A 26097-nucleotide genomic window follows, 5' to 3' on the forward strand; every position below is an offset into this window, starting at 1 on the left:
GAGGGGTCTGGCTTTGTCCGCATAATTGGGTACCCATTGGGCATAGTAGGCGAAAAGCCCCAGGGTTCTCCTAAGTGCTTTTGGACAGTGGGGGAGGGGTAGCTCCATGAGGGGGCGCATTCTTTCGGGGTCGGGGCCGATGACTCCGTTCTCTACTACACAGCCAAGGATGGCAAGGCGCGCTGTGTTAAACACGCATTTCTCCTTATTGTAGGTGAGGTTCAGCCGTTGGGCCGTACGGAGGAATTTCTCCAGATTCACGTCATGGTCCTGCCGGTTGCGGCCGCAGATGGTGACGTTATCGAGATAGGGGAAAGTGGCCTGTAGTCCGTTCTGGTCAACCATCCGGTCCATCTCCCGTTGGAAAACCGAGACCCCGTTGGTGACACCAAAGGGGACCCTAAGGAATTGGTAGAGGCGGCCATTCGCCTCGAAGGCGGTGTACTGGCTGTCCTCCGGGCTGATGGGGAGTTGGTGGTAGGCCGACTTGAGGTCGATGGTCGAGAATACGCGGTATTGTGCAATCTCATTGACCATGTCCGATATGCGGGGGAGGGGGTATGCGTCCAGCTGGGTGTATCTGTTTATGGTCTGGCTGTAGTCGATAACCAGGCGATTTTTGTCGCCGGTCTTGACTACCACCACCTGGGCACGCCAGGGGCTGCTGCTCCCCTCAATAATGCCCTCTTTCAGGAGTCGCTGCACCTCAGAGCTAATGAAGGCTCTGTCCCCAGCGCTGTACCGCCTGCTCTTAGTAGCGACAGGTTTGCAGTCGGGGGTGAGGTTAGCGAACAGGGAAGGTGGCGGTACCTTGAGGGTGGATAGGCTGCAGGTGTTACGCGGTGGGCGGTTTAACTTTCGCTGGTTGTCGACTGTGAGTGGGGGGAGGTGTCCACCGTATGCTAGGGTTACACTTTGGAGGTGGGATTGGAAGTCCAGCCCTAGTATGACGGCAGCGCACAGCTGGGGGAGTACGAGGAGTTTAAAATTTTTATACTCTGTCCCTTTAACCGACAATGTCACGACACAGTAGCCGCTGATGTCTGTGGCGTGCGACCTCGATGCCATCGAGATGCGGCTGCGCGTTGGCAGGACGGGGAGGGAGTAGTGGCTCACCGTGTCTGGGTGGATGAAGCTCTCCGTGCTTCCGCTGTCGAACAGGCAGGTCGTGGCGTGGCCGTTGACTTTGATGTCCATCATTGAGCTGGCCAGGTGGTGCGGGCGGGCTTGATCCAGGGTCACGGAAGCTAGGGTGTAGATGAGCGCGTCGTTGTCATGACAAGATGGCGGCGAAGATGGCGGCCCCCGTAGTTCACATGAGGCTCTGTTTAAATCGTTTGCCCCGCACAAAGATGGCCGCCCCTGCTGTTCCCATGAGGCTCTGCAGGCTTCGGCTGCCCCGCACAAAGATGGCCGCCCCTGGTTTTCCCATGAGGCTCTGCAGGCTTCGGCTGCCCTGCACAAAGATGGCCGCCCCTGGTTTTCCCATGAGGCTCTGCAGGCTTCGGCTGCCCCGCACAAAGATGGCCGCCCCCAGGGTTCGCATGAGGCACTGCTGGCTTCTGAGGATTTGCTTCTGCAGGCCTTGGAGAAGTGGCCTTTCTTGAGGCAGGTTTTGCAGGTCGAGTTTTTGGCTGGGCAGCGCGACCTCGGATGCTTCTCCTGGCCGCAAAAGAAGCAGCCAGCGGCCCGATCGGGGTTGCCTGATGTCGGGGCCGGTACCGGGGCTAGCGGGCCCGGTCGGATCCGTGATGCAGACGCTGAGGTAGGTCCCGGGGGCAGCGCTGTGAAGGGTGGTGGGGTGGGGGTCGGGCCCGAGTCCCAGGGTCGCGAATAGTACCTGGCAAACGCTTCCTGGTCTTGCTGGGTGGCCTCTAGGGTGAGGGCGAGGGCTTCGGCCTTGTCCAGGTCTATGTCCTTAGCTTCAAGCAGTCTTTGCCGTGTGTAGTCGGAACGTAGGCCTCTCACCAAGGCGTCGCGGACATTGTCTTCCATGTTCGCAGTAGCCGTCACCGCTTTAAAGTCACAGTTCCTGCCGAGTTGTCTCAGCGCTCGTGAAAATTCAGCTATCGATTCTCCTGGCTGTTGCTGGCGAGATCTTAAGAGATGCCTAGTGTACATGTAGTTTACCGGGCTCCGGTACTGCTGTTTCAGTAGGTTGATGGCGTCGTCGTACGTAGTCATGTCCTGGATGAGTGTATATACTCTCGGGCTCGCTTGGGCTTTCAGGACTCTTAGTTTGGATCTCTGAGGGACGACGGCTTCCTCCAGGTACGATTCGAAGCAGTCCAGCCAGTGTTTGAAGTCGTTGGCTGAGTTTGGTGCCTGTGGGTTTAGATCCAGGTATGGTGGTTTCAAGGCTTGCAGCCAAGCCGGCTGGTGTGGCCCGTTGTCTGGAGGCTGCTGTTGCTGTGCTGCTGGGTGAGCTCCTTGCTGTTGCTGTTCATTATCAGACATCTTTAAAATTTAGTCAATAAAATTGATATGCCTATCAATTAGTCCAATAAAAGGCGACGAGTTAAGAACGTAACTGAAGGTTTTTATTGGCTAAATAACAGAGCCCACCCTCATGGGTGATCCGATCCAACAGGGAGGAATACTAGCCAGTCAGCTACCTTTATACCTGGGCAGGTAATGGGCGGAGTCGGAGGTGGTCAGCCCAGGTATAACAGTGCGACAAGAGGCGACCTCGTGTAGTGATGTGACAGTGAGAACAGTGAGAACAATATACAGTGATAACTATAACAGTGGTTTACCACACACTTCTCTTGTAGCAGGTGCAGGACACCTCCGGCAAGGGGATGGGTCCAAAGGAAAATCTAATCTGAGTGTTTCCTATCACTAAATTACTCAGCTGGCTTTTCTTCATGTGAGTGCCTTGACAGTAAATGTTGGCTAGCTATTTTTACTGTGGGGAGCATCACAGCTGAGCTAGACTCAACAGTCTACCAGGGATAAAAAGTGGCACTGCTATTTTCACACTGTATGGATACCAATTATTCACTAAAGCTTTTCTGCATGAGGTCATTACAATGCTTCTTTTCTAGAATGCATATTCAGTTCAACAATCAAATAGCACCAAGGCAGCCACAGTCAATATCTTGGCAGTTGATGTTGTCATCGCAATATGCCATCCTCAAAAGCATTTCTGAGGCTAAAACAATGGGCCGGATATTCCGATCCCTATGGGTTGGTATGCGCTGTGTACCCACCCGTAGGGACAACGGAAATGCCAGTTTCAGGCATGCACAGCGCATGCACTGAAAACCGGCATTTCTGATCTGTCAAGAATCCTCTTAACAGATCCTCCGGCTGCCCTGGAGAAGGGCCTCTGCGGGCGGATAGTTCCGCTTTTTGGAGACCCTCCACCCGCAGAAAACCTTTACAATTCTTACGTCTGGTAACGCCAGGATAAGAGTTGAAAAGTAAATAAAAAAAATTCACTGATTTATCATTTAAAAATAGTTTTAAAAAAGGTAAGTTTATTTTTAGCCCCATAAAATACTTTGATTATTTATTTCAAAAAATTAAATTTTTGTTTAAAAGACTTAATTGTAATTTCAAGTCATTTTAAAAATGTGATTTAAAAAAAAAATTATTTAATGTTTTACTATGTTTTTTCATTGATTTCCATTCATATATTTGACAGGTCTTCCTGTCAAATGTATGAAGGGAGATTCCCTTCTGTGATTGGCTCCCCATGGCCCACGTGATCCCAGGGACGCTGCGAACTACCTGTGCCTCTGGGATACGTGGGCCCTGCGTACTTGCAGTTTGGTGAGGCCCAGGAGCGGAAGTGTGTGCATCCCAGGTGTCCTCAGGTAAGGGCACAGATTTTTCCAGATCACAGGCCTCCGCCCACAGGAGGCCTGCGATCAGAAAATACGAGCCAATGTTACTATGTGCATTTATTGCCAGTAATCACAGTTACAACTCAGTATTATTCAGGCTGTAGCCTCTGTCCTGTCACATATCCTCTATTTATTCCAGCACACTAAATCTGTGTGAAATTACCATTATTAGCATCTTAACTACATAGGCACTTCAAAGCTGGAACAAATTAAAGATTGCTTAAATTAAAGGTATTATTTATCTCTGTTACACTCAAGAGCTCCAGCATAAATTAGTTGTGGCATTTCACTGGGCTACATACATCTGTACATTCTGATAAACAAATAGAGCTTGTGAGTGCAAATAACTTAGACAGTCCCTTTCACTCCCAAACATGAAATGCAGATTTTACTGATGACACATTAGGCCAGAATTTACAGTAAAAATAATGGTGAGGCTAACAGCAGTCACTGTTATTTATGCGCAAATCGGACAGTAATTTTAGGCGAATGCAGATGCACAGTTAAATGCAAAAATCCGGAAGTTGCTGTCCAAGTAACACCGCTGCTCCATAAACTGCGCGAAAATGGAATCTTGCTGTCTGGTTCCCCATTCAAATGTATTGAACGGTGTGAAGTTCCTCTACTTACGTCATAGATATGGACTAAACTCGCCACACAAAGTTAGGGCTTGTCCATTCCAGTGTAAGTACCCAGTGCCAAAGGAGGCTGAGACTTCCACGAGAGTTCGTCACTGACATCTGCACAATGCTGCACCAACACCTGGAGTCCAGAGAAGCGGGTGGCCACTCCTTACCAGTGGCTGTCAAAGTCACCACCGCACTCAACTTATTTGCTTCAGGGTCCTTCCAGGGATCAACAGCAGACATCAGCGGCATCTCCCAGTCGGCCGCACACACTTGCATCACGCAGGTTACCGATGCCCTCTTTGCAAAGTAGCACAATTACATCCATTTCTCCACCGATGAAGCAAGTGTAACTGTGAGTGCAGTTGGATTTGCAAATATGGCAGGATTCCCAAGGGTGCAGGGCATCGTAGACTGCACACATGTGGCCATTAGGGCACCCCATCACAACCTAGCTGTTTTTGTCAACCGCAAGGGCTTCCACTCCCTTAATGTCCAGCTGGTGTTAAACCACAGGAAGAACATTATGCATGTTTGTGCCAAGTTCCCTGGCAGTTGCCATGACTCGTTCATCCTGTGGCAGTCTACTGTGCCTCAGCTCTTCAATCCGCCAACCCAACTTTCTGGATGGCTGCTTGGAGACAAGGGCTATCTCCTGAAGACGTGGCTAATGACACCGATGAGGAGGCCATCAAACGAAGCTGAGCAGCACTACAACGTGAGCCACATTTCCACACGAAGCATCATAGAGCAAACCATCGGCTTGCTCAAAATGCGATTCAGATGCCTCGACAGATCTGGTGGAGCCCTACAGTACTCAGCAGCCAGGGTCTCCAGAATCATCGTGGTCTGCTGTGCTCTGCACAACATCGCACAGCAGCGTGGCTTACCACTGCCTGAGGAACAAGTGGCTCAGTGCACAGCCTCCTCCTCAGAGGAGTAGGAGGAGAAGGAGGAGGAAGACCTTGCGGAGGTGCATGTGCCAGTTCCACCAGCACGTGAGCACAATGCTGGCCGTGAGGCAAGGGATGCACTAATTCATGCCAGATTCGCGTAAGTTTACGCAGCAAACACATGGAAATGAGTGTCTGGCCGACCTTCTTACCACACCATACAGCATCTGTACAATAAACTGTGGCTTCCCATCACTCTCAGCACCATCATTACAGATGAAAGGCACCCTGACCCCTCACTGTGACACTTCCATTTCTGAGCACACAAAGGCCAACTCTTTGAAGCTTTGCCATCGCATCTCTTTATTACAATTGAATTAACGATGAAAATGTTCATTTTGTTTTATATCAAAACACCCAAGTGACTACCCTTGTGACTATTTGTGAGGCACCTTGCTCACTTCCATGCTGCGCCTGCTTCGACACCTTTGGCAGACGTCCTCTGGGTTTTGGAGCCGGGGAGGGCTCCACAATAGCCTGCTCCTCCTGCGGCTGTGCAGGGGCTGAGACGGCCATCTCAGTTGGGTGAGGAATCGGGGGCTCTGACCGAGGGCTCCGCAGTGGCATGGGAGTGTAAGCGCTTGGAGAGGAGCCCACACTTCCTTGTTGTCGACCACCAACATCCCTCTCATGGGTCATCCGCACTTCACTGCTAGCAAGTAGCTGGAGAGCACCTTGCTGCCCATCAGTGGGGCCATGAGGACCCATCTCTGTACTGACAGTCCTCATAACAGGGACGTCCATGTACCTCTGGTTCCTCTCCTCAATAGATGCCCATCTATCCTCCATTGCAGACCATCTATTTAGAAGAGTCACTGTTCATTTGCGTCTGGCAATTTATGTCCTCCATGGAGGTTGCCCATCCTTTCCATGGCAGCTGTAAGCGAGGAAAATCTGGAAGGTAAAATAGAACTAACAGACTCAGGTGTTACCCAGATCAATAGTTTTATTACGAGTGCACACGGGAGAACTATCTCAGCTACCCTTAGCTAGAGACATCATTCTCAAGGGAAAAAGTGGTAATACAGCTTAGTTTATACAGTTTATTAGACAACACCCACTTATTAGTAATGGGGGTGTATACATGAGAATATTGATGCTTCATTGGTTTACATGATTAATCAATCAACTATTAGGCCTGTCCTTTGAACTCGAGTACCCTCTGGATATATCAGTAAGAAGTTTATCGACTGTAGAGGCTTCATTCTAACTTCTGTATTCATGAGCTAGCTCTTATTCTTGTTATTGGTATGGGAAAGTATTTTCAGCAGAGACATGGCTGGATGAATACAAAGTCACATTGAATTATGCAGCTGGCTGACTACTCTTCAAGGCCTTATTTGCTGCTATTCCTTAATTGTGCCTTTGCACTCTTATCTCTTCCAAGAACAGGCTCTTTCTAAACAGTTACCACCAAGTTGTAATTACAAGCAACACTTCAGAATGTCTTTGGTCAGCTAAATTTATTTATGTTAGTTTAAAAAGGGTTAATATAGCCAAGTATCCCATGGTGCTTTGCGTTTGTTTTCCAGCCTAACAAGACTGAATGGTACCTTTCAGACATATTATACCGGTCAAATATTGAGGCCCACCCCTTTATATCCCCTAAACCAAATTTTATCCTAACAGCGGCACCTACATTCGCCATTGAGTGCACCACGGCATTACTCATGTTTGAGATGGACTCCTCCATTCTCTGCACACTCGCAGTTACTGTGGTTGCAAACCCTGTCAGAGACTCCTGCACTTGTTCCTAAAGTTCCAGCACCGCTCTCTTTCTGGATGGCCCCAGAGGCACAGCATCCACATGCAGCTGAGCAGAGCTAGGAGCGGCCAGCGCCCTCCAACGAGGACTCTCCTCTGCTGCCCCTGTCTCCACCATCTGCTGATGCTCACTTGTGAGCTGTGATACACCAGGTGACACTACTTTATGTCGCAACGGGCCCACCAAGGTGTGCGTCTCTGCACTGGTGCTGGGTGCGCTCAGTTCTGCTAACGCTGCTCCCTCAGAAGCTGCAGCTTCCTCTGAGGAGTCTTCCGGCTCTTCCTCCTGAAAAGTGGGAAGGGGGGCTCTCGATGGTCCTGTGGGGAAGTAAAGGCATGAATTAGACATGTGATATTAGCGTAGCAAACACATCCCATTGCGCAGATGATCAGAACTCAATCTGTATGAACATCATGGCCTAGAAATTCAGTTGGGCACGCCAGCCGTTAGCGCCTTAGGAGGAGTAGATCTCGAGCGCTAGGCGCTTAGCGCCCAGGCGCAGCACGATCTGCGCCTCGCCCCAACTTCAGTACACATTTAGCGCCGGCGCAAAGTCTTAGCGCGCGCCCTGCTGCGCGCGCAGATCATGACGTCATTTACTAGTGCAACGCCCTTTGTGCGCCCCGAACCGGAACTTCACTCGCGCCGGCCCATTGTGCACCGGGCGGCCCTAACGACTGTGAAGTGGAACGGTACACAGCCGAGGCGGGCCGCGGGGAGCGCTAATTAAAGGGCACTTACCCTGCACTATAAAGGCCAGCCATTTTGCAGCATTCACTCTTGTGCAACGGTTTTTTGGAGAGAGACCAAGGAGGAGAGCTTACTGGTTTGGACCAACACTAGGACAGGTATTTTTGGCTCAGGCCAGAGCTTAGCAATTATCTTTGCCTTCATTGAGAGCTCAGTGTTTGCCAGCATATAATGGGGGCTGCATTGGGTGCCAACGCTGACTTTCAGCCTTATGCCAGAAGGGCTTACAGACGCCGTGAGAGAGTGGCAGCCCTGGCTAGACGCAGAGGGGGCAACAGGCGTCGCCAACTGAGGCCTTACCCACCCAGGGTATACCGCCAGCAGTCCTCCTATCTGACCATGTCTGCCGCGATGTGTGTTAGGAGGCTGCGATTCAGAAGGGAGGTGGTTGCAGACATCTGCCAGCTGCTTCACAGAGATCTGCAGCCACAGCTGATGCGCAGGATGTCTCTGTCGGTGGCAGTGAAGGTGACGGTGGCTCTCAACTTCTATGCCACCGGCTCCTTCCAATCCGCTGCTGGGGACATCGCTAACATCTCCCAGTTCGCCGTGCATTGCTGCATCCGCCAGGTGACCGAAGCCCTTTTCAGCAGGAGACATCAATTCATCTCCTTCCCCATGACCCTGGACAAGCAGCAGCAGCGTGCAGTGGGATTTGCAAGAATAGCGGGCTTCCCCATGGTGCAGGGCGCCATTGACTGCACGCATGTGGCTTTGCGGGCACCTCTGGAGCATGCCGAGGATTACCGCAACCGGAAGGGCTACCATTCCCTCAACGTACAGCTGGTGTGTGACCACAGGCAGCGCATCCTAGCTGTCAATGCCCGCTTTCCAGGCAGCAGCCACGATGCCTTTATCCTGCGACAGACAACTGTGGCTGACATGTTCCAGGCACAGCCTCACCCAAGAGGATGGCTTATCGCAGACAAAGGCTATCCTTTGTGTACCTGGCTCATGACCCCGCTCCGCGCGCCCACGACCCCTGCTGAAGAGGCATACAACGAGAGCCATCAAGCGACTAGGAACATCATAGAACAAACAATCGGCGCCCTCAAGCAACGGTTCCGCTGTCTCGATCGCTCCGGGGGAGCCCTCCAGTATTCGCAGGAGCGAGTCTCCCAATTCGTCGTCATTTGCTGCATGCTGCACAACCTGGCTATCCGCAGGACTCAGGCACTGCCACCTCACGTTGGACCCCCACCTCAGGAGGAGGAGGAGGAGCATGAGGAGGAGGAGGACGAGGAGTACCAGCCCAGGAGGGAGGCAGAAGGTCCAAGGGCCGCCCGTCGGCGGCTTATTGAACGTCACTTCTAGGCCCCCTGTCAGGGAATGGCTTGTGCCAATGAAAGAACATGATTGCAGCCGCTCCGCAAGCCCTCAGCCGGTTAAGGCAACAAACACTTCAAAGATCAAACATGGACAATGTTAATAAATAAAATGCTTTATTGTACAAACTCAGGGCCCTTCCCACATGAAAACCAAAAACAGACTGTGATAAAAATGATAACTTCCGGGAAGTTATGTCATCACTTCCTGTGAACTATGAACTGTGTACATACCTCACTTCCTGTCATATGTCACTTCCTGTTGGACTGGTATAAATACTGGTCTGTTCAGTATTGTAAGAGGCTTCTACCAGAGGCATGGTAAAGACCTCTCTTGTGTATATAGTGTGTTTATAAGTTACTTAAAGCTTACTTTAAAGTTACTTGATGGTAAGTCTCCTTTTTCTTACATCAATTTAAGTAACTTAATATTTACACTGACAAATACTAGACCTTCAGACAAACTCGGAAGTTAAGGATCCAGGGAACCACCCATCATGGAGAAAATCCTTAGACCTATTCGTCTGGACTTGGACCCGAATACACCAGCAGCTGGCAGGGTATGGAAGCATTGGTATCGTACTTTTGAGAATTTTCTGGATGAATGTAAAGCGGATGCTCCTGCTAAATTGAAGATACTTGTCAATTATGTGACCCCAAAAGTGTTCGAATATGTTGATGACTGGGATAATTACGAAGAGGTGATTCGGGCACTTAAGAAACTGTATGCGAAGACCCCAAATGAGGTCTATGCTAGACATCTACTGGCCACAGCCCGACAAGGGCCAGGGGAATCAATTGACGAATTCCTGCAAGAACTTCGCAGGCTCAGCGTAGATTGTAACTTTCAGGCAGCCTCAGCTGAGCTGTACCGCCAAGAAATGATTCGTGATGCTTTCATCTGCGGGATTGCCTCTCCATTTATACGCCAGCGTCTACTAGAAAGTAAAACACTTGAGCTACAAAAAGCTTTTGACCTAGCTTGTTCACTGGATTTGGCAAAGAGAAATGCAGACCTCTATCAGCTGCCCAGATCTCGATCTGCTGCTGTAGCTGCAACCAGACAATTCAAGCGGTCTCAGGTGAACCCTATCATGGGGGAATCTAATTCTGATAATTCTGATGAAGAAGAGGAGGATGACCCCACTTTAGCAGCCTCTTGGCAATCTAGGAAGGAATGCTTCTTTTGTGGAGATGCTTTTCACCCTAGGAAAACCTGCCCTGCTCGCAATGCAATCTGCAGTTATTGCGGGAAAAAAGGACACTTTGCTAAAGTTTGCCTATCAAGGGCCTCTACGAGGGCCAATCCAGCTAAGGCCTACCGAACTGCCCCAATTAGGGCCTATCAAGATGCTCCAGCTAGGACCTATCAAGCTTCCTCTCGAGCTCTCTCCCGAAGAAGCACACCGAGAGTTTTAGCCACTCTCTGTGCAACGACACCAATTACAGCTGCTTGCCCACAGAACCTGTCTCATGCAGCCACAAAAATTTCAATTAAAGGGCATACCTTAGATGCCTTAATTGACTCAGGAAGTACTGATAGTTTCATTAAGAAACAGATTGTTGCGAAATTGAAACTACATGTCTTCCCATCGGACCAGGCAATTGCGATGGCCCAGTCATCACTTAATACCAGAATCTCCGGCTTTTGTGTTGTTGATATGACACTTCATGGTCGTATGTATCCCTCCACCCGACTTTCAGTGCTCAAGGACTTATGTAGTGATCTCCTCTTAGGGCTGGACTTCCAAAAACAGCATAAGAAACTCACCATTGAGTTTGGTGGATCCAAACCCGGACTTACTATTTCTAATATACCGTCTAAATTACCATTTTGTGCATTATCAGCAGCTTCACTTGATGAACCCTCATTATTTGCCAGTATTCCGCCTCAATGCCAACCGATAATAACGAAATCGCGGCGCTTTAATCAGGAAGACCAATCTTTTATTGCGGCTGAAATCTCTCGACTTCTAGCAGAGGATATCATTGAACCATGTTCTTCGCCCTGGCGGGCTCAAGTCGTCATTGTCAAGAACCCTCTAAAACCTCACAAACAGCGACTATGCACCGATTATTCGCAAACCATCAATCAATATACCGACTTGGACGCCTACCCATTGCCACGCATTGATGATATGGTTAATAAACTGGCCGAATACAAAGTGTTCTCAACTTACGATTTAAAAAGTGCCTATCATCAGTTACCCTTGAAGGTCTCAGATAAGCAGTACACAGCCTTTGAGGCTAATGGACGGCTGTACCAATTTCGTCGCCTCCCATTCGGGGTTACTAATGGAGTGGCTGTCTTTCAACGGGCAATGGATGGCCTGGTTAAGCAGGAAAACCTAAGGGACACTTTTCCCTATCTTGATAACATTACCATTGCAGGTCACGATCAACAGGAACACGACTCCAACCTCCAAAAATTTCGGGATGCCCTCCATCGCCGTAATTTGACCCTGAATGAATCCAAATCTGTTGAGTCGCAACCGACCATCAACATCCTTGGCTACTGCGTAGGCAATGGTATCATTAAGCCAGACCCAGAAAGACTTTGCCCGCTCCAAGAGCTCCCGTCACCTAAGAATCCGGCTTCTTTACGTCGGGCTCTCGGTCTGTTTGCATACTACGCTAAATGGATTCCTCATTTTTCGGACAAAATCCAACCCTTGCTGCATGCTAGATCATTTCCACTGGGAACAGCGGCTGTTGCAGCCTTTAACCTTCTCAAAGAACAGTTGGAGAAAGCGGCTCTTCACTCCATCGATGAGAATCTCCCTTTCGTGGTTGAATGTGATGCCTCGGAGGTGGCGATATCGGCTACTCTGAATCAGGAAGGTCGTCCTGTAGCATTTATGTCCAGGACCTTACAAGGTGCCGAGCTACATTATCCTCCGGTTGAGAAAGAAGCCACAGCCATCATCGAGGCAGTACGGGAGTGGAACCATTTTCTAGCTCGCCAGCACTTTACATTGATCACGGACCAACGATCAGTCGCCTTCGTGCTCGATAATCGAAAACGAACCAAAATTAAGAATAATAAAATACAACTTTGGAGGATGGAACTGGCCTCTTTTGGTTATACCATTCTCTATCGGCCTGGCAAGGAGAATGTGGCCCCGGACACCCTCACACGGGCATTCTGCTCCACTATGTCATCCTCCACTCTCATGGATGTCCACAATGGTTTGTGTCATCCTGGCGTTACGCGCATGCTACATTTCGTACGATCACGGAATCTCCCTTTTTCCACTGGAGATGTAAAGAAAATATGCTCAGAATGCCGGCTTTGTGCGGAATTAAAACCTCAGTTCTTCCGCCCCTCAGATGGTATACTCATACATGCAACCCAACCGCTGCAACGACTTAGCATCGATTTTAAGGGCCCAGTGCCCTCTTCAACTCGGAACACATATTTGCTCACCATGATCGACGAATATTCACGTTTTCCGTTTGCCTTCCCCTGCTCCAATATGCTGGCGTCCACAGTAATCTGCTGCCTTGAGCAGGTATTTTCTCTCTGTGGCATGCCGGCTTATATTCACTCAGATCGGGGTCCATCCTTTATGTCAAGGGAACTCAAGGACTACCTCTCAGAACGGGGAATTGCTACAAGCAAAACAACACCATACCATCCCATCGGAAATGGGCAGGTAGAGAGGTATAACGGTATCATCTGGAATTCCGTACGTCTCGCTTTAAGATCTCGGGGCCTACCAGACCAGCAATGGGAAACAGTGCTTCCGGATGCATTGCACTCTATACGGTCCCTGCTTTCTACAGCCACAAATACTACACCTCATGAGCGGTTCTTTGGATTCCAACGTCGCTCATCTCATGGGACATCACTCCCGTCATGGCTAACTACTCCTGGACCTGTATTACTCCGAAGATACGTTCGGACGTCTAAAAATGACCCTCTTGTAGACGAGGTCGAACTAACCGATGCCAACCCCACCTATGCAAACATACGATATTCCGACGGCCGAGAATCTACCGTATCATTACGGGATCTGGCTCCCTGCCCACCAGGACCTAGTGGGACATCGGGTGATGGCATTTCACCAGGAAACTCTTGGGACCTATCGGGTACCCCTCTCCAGGATCCTGATCGGACACCAACTAGCTTGGTGCCGGTAGAACCCCGTGCTCAAGGTTGCGACCCTCCCAGTACCGCGCATGAAAGTACTGATCCGCCACAGACCAGCTCTGCACCTCCCTCTGAACAGAGGCAGTCCGACTTTGAACCTATTGGGGCTCGTACTCGAAGCCATGATCTCCCCGACCCTTCACAGGGCAATCCAGGCCACACAGACTCTGACCAATGGCCAACCGCATGTAAGCGGACCAGCGACCCTCTACGACGGGAATCCAAACGGGTGCGACTCTTCCTTGTTCGGCGGCTGCGGACCAAAAGGTAGACCACAGCCTCCTAATCCTGCAGGAGGGAAGAATGTGATAAAAATGATAACTTCCGGGAAGTTATGTCATCACTTCCTGTGAACTATGAACTGTGTACATATCTCACTTCCTGTCATATGTCACTTCCTGTTGGACTGGTATAAATACTGGTCTGTTCAGTATTGTAAGAGGCTTCTACCAGAGGCATGGTAAAGACCTCTCTTGTGTATATAGTGTGTTTATAAGTTACTTAAAGCTTACTTTAAAGTTACTTGATGGTAAGTCTCCTTTTTCTTACATCACAGACGAAACCCCCAAAAAACACTCAAACACATTACTCGCTCCCACAACCTGGAGAGGATTAACAAAACAGTGCAACTAAAATGGCCGTCATCCTCGGCCTTCGTAAAAAACAAACATCACATCCTCGGCCTTCAAAAAACAAACATCCAATTCTCGGCCTCAAAAAACAAACATCCAATTCTCGGCCTCAAAAAACAAACATCCAATTCTCGGCCTCAAAAAACAAACATCCAATTCTCGGCCTCAAAAAACAAACACAACTGGCCACACATTCGACTTTTTGGCCCGCTAGGGCGATGCCTTGGCCATCTTTGTGTGGCCCCTGCCCGCCCTGCTGCTCCTCCTCAAAGTAAGGCCATTGGCTGCTGCAAGGCTGGGGGCAGGCTCCAGAGGGGCACATGTCGTGACGGCAGATGCCCTTGGGGGTCGGCCTAGTCGAGGTCTGGCCGTCGAGCGGGCGGCTGTTGAATGCTGCAGCTGTGGCTGGCCAGCATCAGTCGCTGCAGCAGCTCCTGGCAGCTCCACTGGGGGAGTGGCAGTGGCGGCTGGAGGAATGGGGGCAAGCTGGCGGATGGCAGGCGCTCGCTGGTCGCCTGAGACACTGGCACTCGCCCGGGCCAGCACTGCAGCATGCGCACCAATCTGCCGAGGGACAGACCGCTGTGCTGCTGCAGCGCGCCGGGTGCCCTGGCGATGCCTGGCTGACACAGCGAGTGTGGCAGCAGTGAGTGCCCGTGTTGACCTGTTCAGTGACCTCATCAGAGTACCAAGTGACTGCACGGCACCACTGATCAGCTGCCCACTCGCTGCCTGGGCTGCCCCGAATGCCGCCCGACTCGCTGCCTGCTCTGCCCCGAATTCCGCCAAACTGATGGCCTGTGAGGCCCCGACGTCGGTGACACTCCGAGAGAGGGACTCGATGGCCTCAGGCAACCGTGCCACTACCCCCATGAGCTCCGTGTGCCGGCGCTCCGAGTCCGCGGACAAGTCCTCGAGGCGTTCCATCTCCTCGGCGAAGACCATCTCCGGACTGGAGGCCGGACTCTCCCTCTGGGGAGAAGGCCGCCGAGCTGGCCGACCCTTCCTATATTGCTGGACGCCGCTGGGCCCAGCAATTGGACTCCCCTCCGACCCTTCCCCCCCTCTGGGGAGAAGGCCGCTGAGCTTCCACCCCCCTCCCGCGTTTCTGCAGGCCGCAGGTCCCATGAGCTCCCCTCCCCTCCGACACTTCCGCCACGCTCCCCTCCAGGGAAGACGTGTCCCCTACATTCGCATGGGTTGCCGCAGATGAGGGTTCCCCTGATGGGCTGCCTTCCTCTTGCTCCTCCTCCTCCTCCTCTTCTGAGGGGCTGTCACTGGCAAGTTCAGGGACCTCCTCCTCACCATCTGAAAGCAGGAAGGCACAAGAGTAGCTTTAGAGTGAGGAGAGGGCGTCAGCGAGGGATGCATGAGTGGTGGCATTCAGCGCATTGGTCGGACAGTGGCAAAGGATGTAGATCTGATGCGCAAGTGGGACGAGAGAGGTCCAAACATTGTGCCCAGAACAGGGTCGGCATCTCCACATGCAACGGGGCCAATCACCCGGCCACCCATGATGCGCTCCACGCGATGTTGCAGCTCGGTGAGCGGCTGGATCTGGGGTCGGCCTCCCCCGGTCGCAGTCCGGCTCTTCCTATTATTGGCCAGCTTGGCCTGCAAGAGAAAGGACGGCCTCTAAGTACAGTGTGTAGCTCTGATCTTGTGTGCACTGCCTCCCATGGTGGAATAGCCTGGCCAGTGTGTTGCCCTGATCTTGTGTGCACTGCCTCCCATGGTGGAATAGCCTGGCCAGTGTGTCGCCCTGATCTTGTGTGCACTGCCTCCCATGGTGGAATAGCTTGGCCAGTGTGTTAATTGCAGAATGTGCAATTGATGTTCATGCCTGTCCCACAGCTGCTGGATGAGGGCTGGCCATTAGGGCTTTCAGGTCCCTTTGCCCATAATGTGAGGTGCACATGCAAGGATGAGGAGGACACTGGAAAGGGTACTCACCCTGACAATCCGAGTGAGGTCATTAAACTTTTTGCGGCATTGGACACCGGTCCTGGGGACCTCGCTGTTGGCTGACACCTTGCTGGCGACATGCCTCCAGGCTCTCCGGTAGACGCGGACCGGCGCCTTCCTGCCATTGTCCGGGTACAAAAGATGGCGCCTCTTCTCCACACCACCAACCAGCACACTCAGATCACGCTCTGAGAAGCGCTGCGCTCGTTCACGGGCCTTCTGCATGGCTTCAGGCGCTATTCGGGTCCAGCAGCAGTGTTCAGGCCTAGCTGGAGGGCTCCACTATCCAGGGCGTGGCAGCAGACCAAGTCGACCCTTCCCCCTTAAGAGCTGGCCGGCGCCAGGGTGTCTGCTGTCAATCACGAGATGGCCGCACCTGCGCTGCGCCCGGCCTCTGCGCTCTCGCTCAGCACCTCCGGCTTAGCGCCTAAAGAGAGGCGTGCAGCGCCAGTTTTAGCGCTCGAGCAAACTCTTAGGGCGAAGCTAATGAATATCGGAGAAGTGGCCTCGATTTGGTGGCGGGCGCAAACTTTAGCGGCCGCCCAACTTTACCGCCCCAAAAGTGGCTACAATGAATTTCTAGGCCCATATGCCATATCAGTCACTCATGCAATCTAAATGAGAGGGTTGCAAATGTATTCTGTCACCAGCTTACTCTACTGCGCTCTTCTCTCCATCCCCCACTCCCAGCTCTTCAGCACTTCTGACGATGTCGATTGCAGCCTCCTCAGCGGTGGTGAATTGCGCCAAGGAAAGTGGCCCTCCTCCTGTCCTGCCCCTCTCTCTCCTTTGCGGGCTCTCTTTTCCTGTAATGAGGGAGACAAGTGGAGTTTCAGCGAGAATGTTGGAGTGAGTGTAGAGAATCCATAGCATAGATGCTTAGAGGGAGACAAAGATGGTGTGAGGTGCCAATGCCAAGGTCCCTCCCTGTGCATTGTTAGTTGTTGCCATTGCATAATAGTGATAGCGACTGTGAGGGGTGCATAGTAGAATGGTGGAGTGATTCATAGAGAGAAAGGGATGGTTAAGGGTGCAAGGGATGTAAGGGTAAGTTGGGATGTGCAGGAGTAGGTTGACAATGCAGAGTGCTGGTGATGAGAGGAGATGGGGAGCAGATTGAAGGTAAGTGTGATGTTATACTCACTTTTGCTGAGTGTAGCAGGTCATTGAACCTTTTGCGGAACTGAACCCAGGTGCATGAGCACAAAGACCTGCCACTCACCTCCTCAGCAATTTGCAACCAGGCTGCTGTGCTTTGCTGAGGAGGCTTCCTACATCCATTGGAGGGGAACAGAACCTCTTTGCATCCTCTCACTCCCTCCACAAGAGAATGGAGGGAGTCATCATCAAATCTTGGAGAGGCCTTTGATCTTGACCCACTTATCTCTCTATCTGCCACACTGAAAAGCATCAGAAAATTAAGGAAAAATCACAAGGCTGCATGGGCCCCTTAAATGCAGCTGAATGGAAGACGTCAGCAGAGGGGAGCAGCAGACCTGAACCCGCTAATTGGACCGGGAAACTCGCACGACGGGCTTACTAAGCCTAGTTAAGGGAAAATACTTAATGCAGAGCAGATTAAACCGGCAGTGGGACCGGAACCCGCTGACCAGCCAACCCGACTAGAACCCGCCTCCACTCGGAAAATTGCGGCCAAAGTATTTGTTTAATTTCTCTGCCATTTTCTTATTCCCCATAATAATTTCTCCTGTCTCAGCCTGTAAGGGACCTACATTTACTTTCGCTAATCTATTCCTTTTTACATACCTATAAAAGCTTTTACAGTCTGTTTTTATGTCTCTCGCTAGTTTACTCTCATATTCTGTTTTCCCTTTATCAATTTTTTGGTCCTCCTTTGCTGAATTCTAAAATCCTCCCAATCCTCAAGCTTACTGCTCTTTTTGGCAACATTATAAGCCTCTTTCTTTGATCTAATACTGTCTTTAACTTCTCTTGTTAGCCACGGTTGGACCACTTTTCCTGTGGGGTTTTTGTGCCTTAAAGAAATGTATATTTGTTGGAAATTATGTATTAATTCTTTAAATGCTAGCCATTGCTTGTCTCCCGTCATACCTTTTAATGTAGCTTCCCAATCTACCATAGCCAACTTGCCCCTCGTACCTACGTAGTTTGCTTTGTTTAGATTTAAGACCCTAGTTTTGGATTTAACTAAATCACTTTCAAACTTCATATAAAATTCTATCATATTATGGTCACTCTTCCCCAAGGGCCTCTTTACTACAAGGTTATTAATTAACCCTTTCTCATTGCACAATACTAGATCTAAAATAGCCTGTTCCATATTTGATTCATAAACATACTGATCTAGAAAACTATCTTGTATACATTCCATGAATTCGCCCTCCACACTATTACAGTACTGTCACATTGTGGTAAAATGCAGATTCTCACCTACTGTGTCAGCTTGTAGCACTCTTGCCTCTGAGTCAATAAGATTGTGAATTCAAGCCACACTCCAGGACTTGAGGCCCTAAGGCTGACACATCAGTGCAGTACTGAGTTCTGCATTGTGGAAGGTGCATCCTTTAGATGAAACATTAAACCTAGGCCCAGTCTGCTTGTTCCATTGATTCAGGTTATGTTAAAGATCCTCTGGTGCTTTTCAAAGGATAGCAGAGAGTTCACTCAGTGTCATGGTCAACATTCCTTTTAACAACTATTGTCACCAAAAAAAATTAACAAATTGTCATTCCGCTCATATGCCGTTAGTGGAACCATGCTGTGTGGAAAATGGCAGTTGTATTGCCCACAAAACACCAGTGACTACACCTTAAAGTAATTAATTGTTTGTGAAGTGCCGTGGAATGTTATTGAGAGACATGATAAGGTGCTATATATAAATGCAAGTTCTTTACAATTCCCAATGTCAACGAGGGTCACTGGGGGAGACATCAAATGGAGGTGAAATGTTTCTTTAGGGGAACGAGGAAGACAGAGGGAGAGTCTGACACACAGATGCATTTCCATGGTATTAGTATTGGTAGATGCCGGGGTGAGATCAATTTATTCACTCTCTAAGGAATGGTGTATGTCAGAAGAAAATCTAAAAGGGATGAATATTATATAAGAAGGGTGTGAAAGATCAGAACCAATCTCACTACCAATCCTTATTACCAAGTACATTTAAACAATTTTCTTTCTTTACTTGCATCCTTTTTGTTCTGCTCAGAGCTCACCTCTGCTGGTATTCATTCCCTGCATACTGGTAGTTACAGCTCCTTGTCAACACACTCCAGCCCTCCATCCACTCTTACACCTAACTATGTTCCTTATTTCAAAGGTAAGATGCACGTGCTGAGCTTGTCAAGATGTACCACTCTGTGCCTGTCCAAAGAGATAGGGTCTATGCATGTTTGTATAGCAAACTTGATGTCAGTATATTGTCTCAGGAATTATTGCACACATATCTGGTAATGAATCTTGCATCATAATATCCTTTTACCACATTTAATTCAACAGTTTTGTTGCAAACCAAAGTAGCATTGCAGAGCTGTTTTTCACTATTAGTGCTATGTATATTTAACCTTACAAAATCATGTAGTGTTTTTAAGTAAATTTGAGTCATTACTGCAGCCCAATTTTCAAGTCCTAACTGACATTATAAAATATTTTTTCTTAATGTATTCAGGTAAATTTTATGGGGCTCCACTCTTTGACATGTGGCCTCATTCAGAGGGAATGTGCATCAGAGAATTAAGTGCAGAAATCAGTCCACCAAGTTTGCAGCACACCTGATTTTCCAGTGATTAAACGTTACCCTATTAATTGTTTCCAAATTAGCTGTAGAAAAGACCAGTTGATACCTCTGCTCGTCATTATTTGCTTTGAAGAATCTGATTGATTTGCTCCAGACATTTGTAACATGCTGAGCATGATTTTATAATTGCAATGTGCAGCGGTGCTAATATAGTGAGGTTTGCACTTTTTTTCCACCACCAGTGCAACATGGCACAAGTCATTCTCTACATAATGGCGATATTAACACCAGCTGTAGCAGCAAGTCATATAAATAAAATGAAAATACAGGGAAGGGGGTGGAGGTAATAAAAGGATAAAGCAAACTAATGCACAATTAACATGAGAACACAGATAAGACGATAAAGAGAGAGAAGAGAGAAAGGGCATTTTACAGATACAGGAGGTATTGTTGAGGATTTTGAAAGGCCCTCAATCCTGAAAAGGCGATGATAATCAATCCCAGAAGCACAGCAGGCTCCATTGGGAGCCAAAAGGAAAAAATGTACCTGGATCATTGAACCCTTTTCAAGCCTTTGTTCTGCCCTTGGAGCTACATGTCACCACTCCAATTATTGGGCCCTCTATTGGGGTGGATGCCATTAATGCATCTTTACAGGTGCCAGTATGCAGATGCCTCTTTCCCTAGGAATTAGGATTTTTTTTCATTGTAACTTCTGTGCCAGCAGAACAGGACTTCTAGAATTTAGGCCTAGTGGTCTTTATAAATTGTATGGTACAAGACCTGTAAAACTGCACTGCACTTGAAATGCACCGCTCACAAAGCATATGTGAACTATAATGGTGTAAACATGCAGCAGAAAGAAATTTATTAGCGCTGCATCACAATGTGCAAACAGGAAAAAATGTTGCAAAAATATATAAAAACATGCCCACTGAGTGCTCAGGTCTGTAAATGACAGTGAATATGAGACATGTTAATAACAGCACAACTAACACATTGGCTTAATTTAATATGGAAGTACTTGGCCTTAGGAAATCCTTCAAATCAGAAAGTTAAATTGAAGGGCACATCCATCATTTATGCTTGCAAATCATGAAATAAACCTTAGACCCTCAAGCAGATTGAAATCTGACTTATCAAAACATAAACTTGTCATTATACAGTAATTCTATAAAGATGCAATGATTTTGCATTCTTTTTCATTATTTTTCTGATTACTTACAGAATGTCATTGATGAGAACACAATAATTTGTCCCTTATGTTAATAGCTGACATCAAGGCAGTCGTGATTGTCTTTGTGTGTCTAGTGTTGCCATTGTTAGCTCAGAGCTTAGGTGGTTATTTGATCTGCCTGTTAGTATATTTGCAGCAGCATTTGTCTAGTTTTAGTTAAGTGTCAAATGGCTTTATGTCCATTTGGTGTGTGTAGTCCTATGCTTCAGCAGCATCATTTTATTATGAGTCAACTCGCTGGATGTAAAACTGCCAAGGAAAGATTGTCTTGTTCAAATGTAAATATTTAGTTTTGCACCATAAATGGTTATTTGGAAGACTTTGAATAACATTGATGGATAGATGGCAAAATGCTTTAAAATATCTATGAATTTTTGATGGTTCAGAAGTAGTTTAAGCCACTGTTATAAATTGACATTATAGAATCATACAGCACAGAAGGGAGCCATTCAGTCCATCGTGCCTGTGCTGGCTCTTTGAAAGAACTATCCAATAAGTCCCATTCCTCGGCTCTTTCCCCATATCCCTGCAATTGTTTTCTTTTTAAGTATATATCCACTTCCCTTTTGAAAGTTTCCATTGAATCTGATTCCACCACCCTTTCAGGCTGTAATTTCCAGATCATAACAACTCACTGAGTAAAAACAAATTTCCTCATCTCCCCCCTAACCTTTTTGCCAATTATTTTAAATCTGTCTTCTCTGTCTTACCGATCCTCCTGCTAGTGGAAACAGTTTCTCTCTATCTACTATATCAAAACCCCTCATAATTCTGAACACCTCTCATTAAATCTCCCCTTAACCTTCTTTGTTCTAAGGAGAACAAACTCAGCTTCTCCAGTCTATGCACATAACCAAAGTCCCTCATCCGTGGTACTATTCTGATAAATCTCCTCTGCACCCTCTCCAAGGCCTTGACATCCTTTCAAAAGTGTGGTGTCCAGAATTGGACACAATACACCAGCTGAGGTCTGACTAATGATTCATAAAGGTTTACCATCACTTCCTTGTTTTTGTACACTATGATTAAACTGATTAAAGATTGTGAGACAGTGATTCTGAAAGTTTGACAAACTCTGTGCAGAACATTTAATCAATGCCTGTCCCATAAGGATTCCATCCAGCACACACTAGATTTTATATAACCACTGGTTTTAGGGACTTTGTATAAGGCATTCATTTCAATCAGATTTTACATGGTCATCACCTTCTATTTTGGCTAAAAGATAAGGATCATAATGGATGAAATTGTATAGCTTTTGGAAATTTCCAAATAACAAATCTCCATTAGACAGATTTTCCAATTCTGTAATTCCTGAAATGTCATGAATCTCATGATTATTTCTGAGCACCTTTTTTAGGTGCACAGGTAGATGGAATTTGGCATGGTTTGGAGTGTTTTCTCTCTTCCACCCAGTGCAGTATGAAGAAATAAAATTAAAAATGGAAATGGGTATTTTTAAACTACAAAATCAGTCAAAAGAACTAATTAAGTGTGCAAAACTATTTGGTGATTTTTTTCGTAACATTACATCCCCCCCAAATTTTCACCTGCAAAATAGCAGTTTTTAAATGAAAACTCAAATTCTTCAGAAACTTTTTTTTTTAATTTAAAAAGGAGAATGCTAAGGATACTTTAAAATCCACTCAATAATGCAAGTATTTTTCTTTCCATAAAGCTACACTAAATTAAGGTCATGAGCAGGGCTGTATTGAGACTACATAGCTAAATGTTGACTAGCTCTTGCTTTATCGGCAGGAGGTCGGCCTGAGATGAACCAAAAAGGGTAAAAATTTTGCCAAATGATCTTTACCTGCTCCTGAAATTTCTGATGTGATGTTCCTGAAGTCTAGTTGTGATAAGAATTATTATACATGCTATATAAATGTAGCTCTTCATTCTCTGTGGCATATATACTGTAATAAACTAAGGGAGATTAACTCATATTTGACCACTCCGATAAGTAATGGCCCTGAATTTGCGGTCAGCGGCAAAGTGACGGCGCTCACCGCTGATCTCGAGGAAAGCTGCCCACAGAGATCTAGCGATCTCTGCGGCGTGAATTTCAGCTATCTCAACGTTAGTTTGAATCTGGGGCAAATCAAGCAAATTGCCAGCATCCAGCAACAGTGATGTCATCAAGCAGGCTAAGCAGCCAATCACATTGAACAATTCTCACAGACAGCAAACCAGGAAGTAAAATGCACAGATTATAATTTACTTTTGATAAATTTTACAGCGAGCGAAATAAAGATTGAGACATACACATAGGATTAAGGTAGTAGCTGAAATATCATAAACAAACATAAAAATTATAATATTAAAAACCATGTGATTCTTAACATATTAATGAAAAAACTTGACATTCCACAAATATAAAATTTGTTTTTCAGAGCCAGAACGGTTGTTCAGCAGTCAATACACCATTAACAATCCAGTTACATCTCTTTCAACAAGGCTTAACTTTCTCAGCGGGTCGGGGTGGGGGGGAGGTAGGGGTGGTTTAACAGCGATAGTCCAGCGTAATAGGAGAAGTTTTCGTCAGGACCTACATTTCAGTGTGATTTGAATTGATAGCTGGCTCCAGAGAATTCCACAGCGCAACCTGTGGCGGAGCAGGGAATGACTGACCGCAACTTCTGGTTTCTCACGTTTATCTGCGCATGCGCTAAATCCTGAAGTTGCTGTCACTCTCCAAGGAGTAATGATAGCGAACACTGACAGTTTTGCCGTCATTACCACTGCAAAATCCAGGCCAATGTATGCCTCTTGGCATGTAGTGAGGTATGGTGATCACATAAATTAATTAACATTCAGAGATCACTTTCTACACAAGCTCCGAACTCGTCGCAGAATGTGTACACATGTTCCTTGTTCTGGATATTGTTACTGTCCATCTCTGTTTCAAAATGATACTGATAAATCTACTAAATGAACTTAGGTTATGTGCAATATCTTCTTTCTTGGCAGTGTATGTAGTTTGGTAAAATATGTAAAATGGTCAAGTAAAACATCTTTATTTGGAAACACACTCCTACCCTGCACAGAACTTGGAAGGCGATGCTTTGCTTTGACTATCCCTGATTATTGCAATTCTTTCCTTTTTCTAAAATATATTGCTTTAAAATGCTCAGACCACATAAAAGTCGGCATATGATAAAATGTATGCACAAATATTTAAGTGTAGTTTTAAATCTTATTATTATGTATCCTTGCTATCTTTCATTTAGCAGAACTTTAGTGGAGAGTCAAGCCATGCAACCAGTTATCAGAAAATGGACCAAGGCTTTTAGTATTTATGTGCAACATTATGATTCTTTGCAGTAGCCTGGCTTCAAATACTGATGCAGTAATGCATCAGAAAGATTCAAATTATTGGTAAATAATGTATCCCAGAATTTGCTCAATTATGAAATCAAACTAAAGACCAAAACCTAAAGCAGTATTTACCAATAATTAATACTTTTGCTTGGTATAACTTTATATAATGCCATAGATAAATCTGAGTTCTGGTTTTAAAATGGACAATGTCCCCCATTCCTATTATATTGGGCAAGGGGGAGGTGAAGAGTAAATACAAGATGTTTACTGCCAGCTGCAATCCCGAGGGTCTTAACAACAACAGCTTATATATTTATATAACGCCCTTAACATAATAAAACATCCCAAGATGCTTCACAGGGGCATTAACAAAAACATTTTTTTTTAATTATTTATACTGGATGGGGCTGTACTCGCCTGGTTCCATTCCTACCTTTCCAGCCATTGCCATAGAATCACCTGCAATGGCTTCACTTAAAAAAATTACAGAATACAGCATAAATAACATTTTCTTCGTAACTAATCAAAATCAAAATCTAAACCTCTTATAGGATGATGTTTTCACTCTACAAGCACCTGAAAACCTGGATGTTGCTCTTTGGCTTTAAAAGTACTGACCTCTTATCCAATTGCTTGACTAGCACTATGGCATTATATCCTTTTACCACTAAGCATATAACTATATTACTCTGCTTCCCACTTTCTTTTCTCTACCTTCTTTGCTTTTCTCTTTGGAGGCAGTGAAAGTCGTCGGAGCACTCCCAGCTTATCCATGCACCTAGACAGCAAATCTTATGTCCAGGCTCCTAGACATTTCCATGTACCAGGTAGGAACTGCATGTGCTTTGCTGGTTTTTGCACAAACATTCTTTGCCTCTTTTCTAATTTTGGCTTTTATACAAGAGTATCTTGTGTTCTGCAAAACCTCACTGCCATTGAAATGGTAATTTTGTATTGATTGTTTTGATTTTGAGGATATGGAGTAGATGACTGTGTCAAAAGGTGACACGGTAGAAATTACTGTTGGCGATATTATCATTTAACTCGTACCAAATTCCTCTTCATTATTTTAACGGAGATATTAACCCATTTAAAGTAAACCATTTAAGATCTCAGCTAAAATATCTGTGAGAGGAATGCGACACAACTGCACTTAGCATGGTGCAATATTGTTATTGTGAACATAAAATAGTTATTGTGTGTCTGGTTCAAAACAGTAGATACCATCAGGAATTTTGTAAACCATTTCTGGGGTTTTAGGGTCAATTTGACATAATACACATGCAATGTGAATTGTTTTAGATTTGTTGAACCGTTATTTATACAGAGATTTTTTTTTAAACTTACTGGACATACACAGCACACCTATCAGCGTCTGAAAGAGAAAGTTGACATTTGAAATGAGAAGCATCTTGCTGTTCTGGTGAGGGATCCCATCTCAATTAAGAAATAGAAACAGGAGTAGGCCATACGGCCCTTTGAGCCTGTTAATGGTTCATGGTAAATGTTAACCTATCTTTTCCCTTCAGGTGAATTGGTGTGTATTTTTATGTTTTTTTGTATCAGGATTATTTGTATATGATGCAGACCTTCAATAGATGCAGGTTGCTTGACTGTGTCTGTTTTAAATCACTGCTTTTCAGGTTTAATGAACAAAAAGAATGGAGGTACAGCTTAGCAAGTATTTAAAAATAAAACCTACACATTCTTTTCAATCTATTACACCTTATATCAAGATAAATGAGTTGTTCTAGCATTCAGTACTTAATTGTTTCCAACTTTGTTGATTTAAAATGAGTCA

At 46.7% G+C, this 26097-nt stretch overlaps 1 protein-coding gene across 6 annotated transcripts in view; it reads left to right on the forward strand.

Annotated features, from left to right (window-relative positions):
- The window catches only part of ablim2 (actin binding LIM protein family, member 2), a 647794-nt gene that overhangs the window by 408781 nt on the left and 212916 nt on the right, over window positions 1-26097 (forward strand). For 2 of the 6 annotated variants that reach the window (XM_085961814.1, XM_085961859.1), the window contains exons 13-14: window positions 19211-19321; window positions 25034-25123. The exons of 2 other annotated variants lie outside the window; for them this stretch is intronic. In XM_085961814.1, coding sequence (XP_085817940.1) covers window positions 19211-19321; window positions 25034-25123 — 201 coding nt within the window. The remainder of the gene's footprint in view (window positions 1-19210; window positions 19322-25033; window positions 25124-26097) is intronic. 2 more of the 6 variants (XM_085961823.1, XM_085961833.1) reach the window with 1 other exon arrangement.

This window comes from Somniosus microcephalus, chromosome 2 (assembly GCF_052327205.1).
Source record: "Somniosus microcephalus isolate GS21.2 chromosome 2, FLI_Smic_1.0, whole genome shotgun sequence".
NCBI lineage: Eukaryota > Metazoa > Chordata > Chondrichthyes > Squaliformes > Somniosidae > Somniosus > Somniosus microcephalus.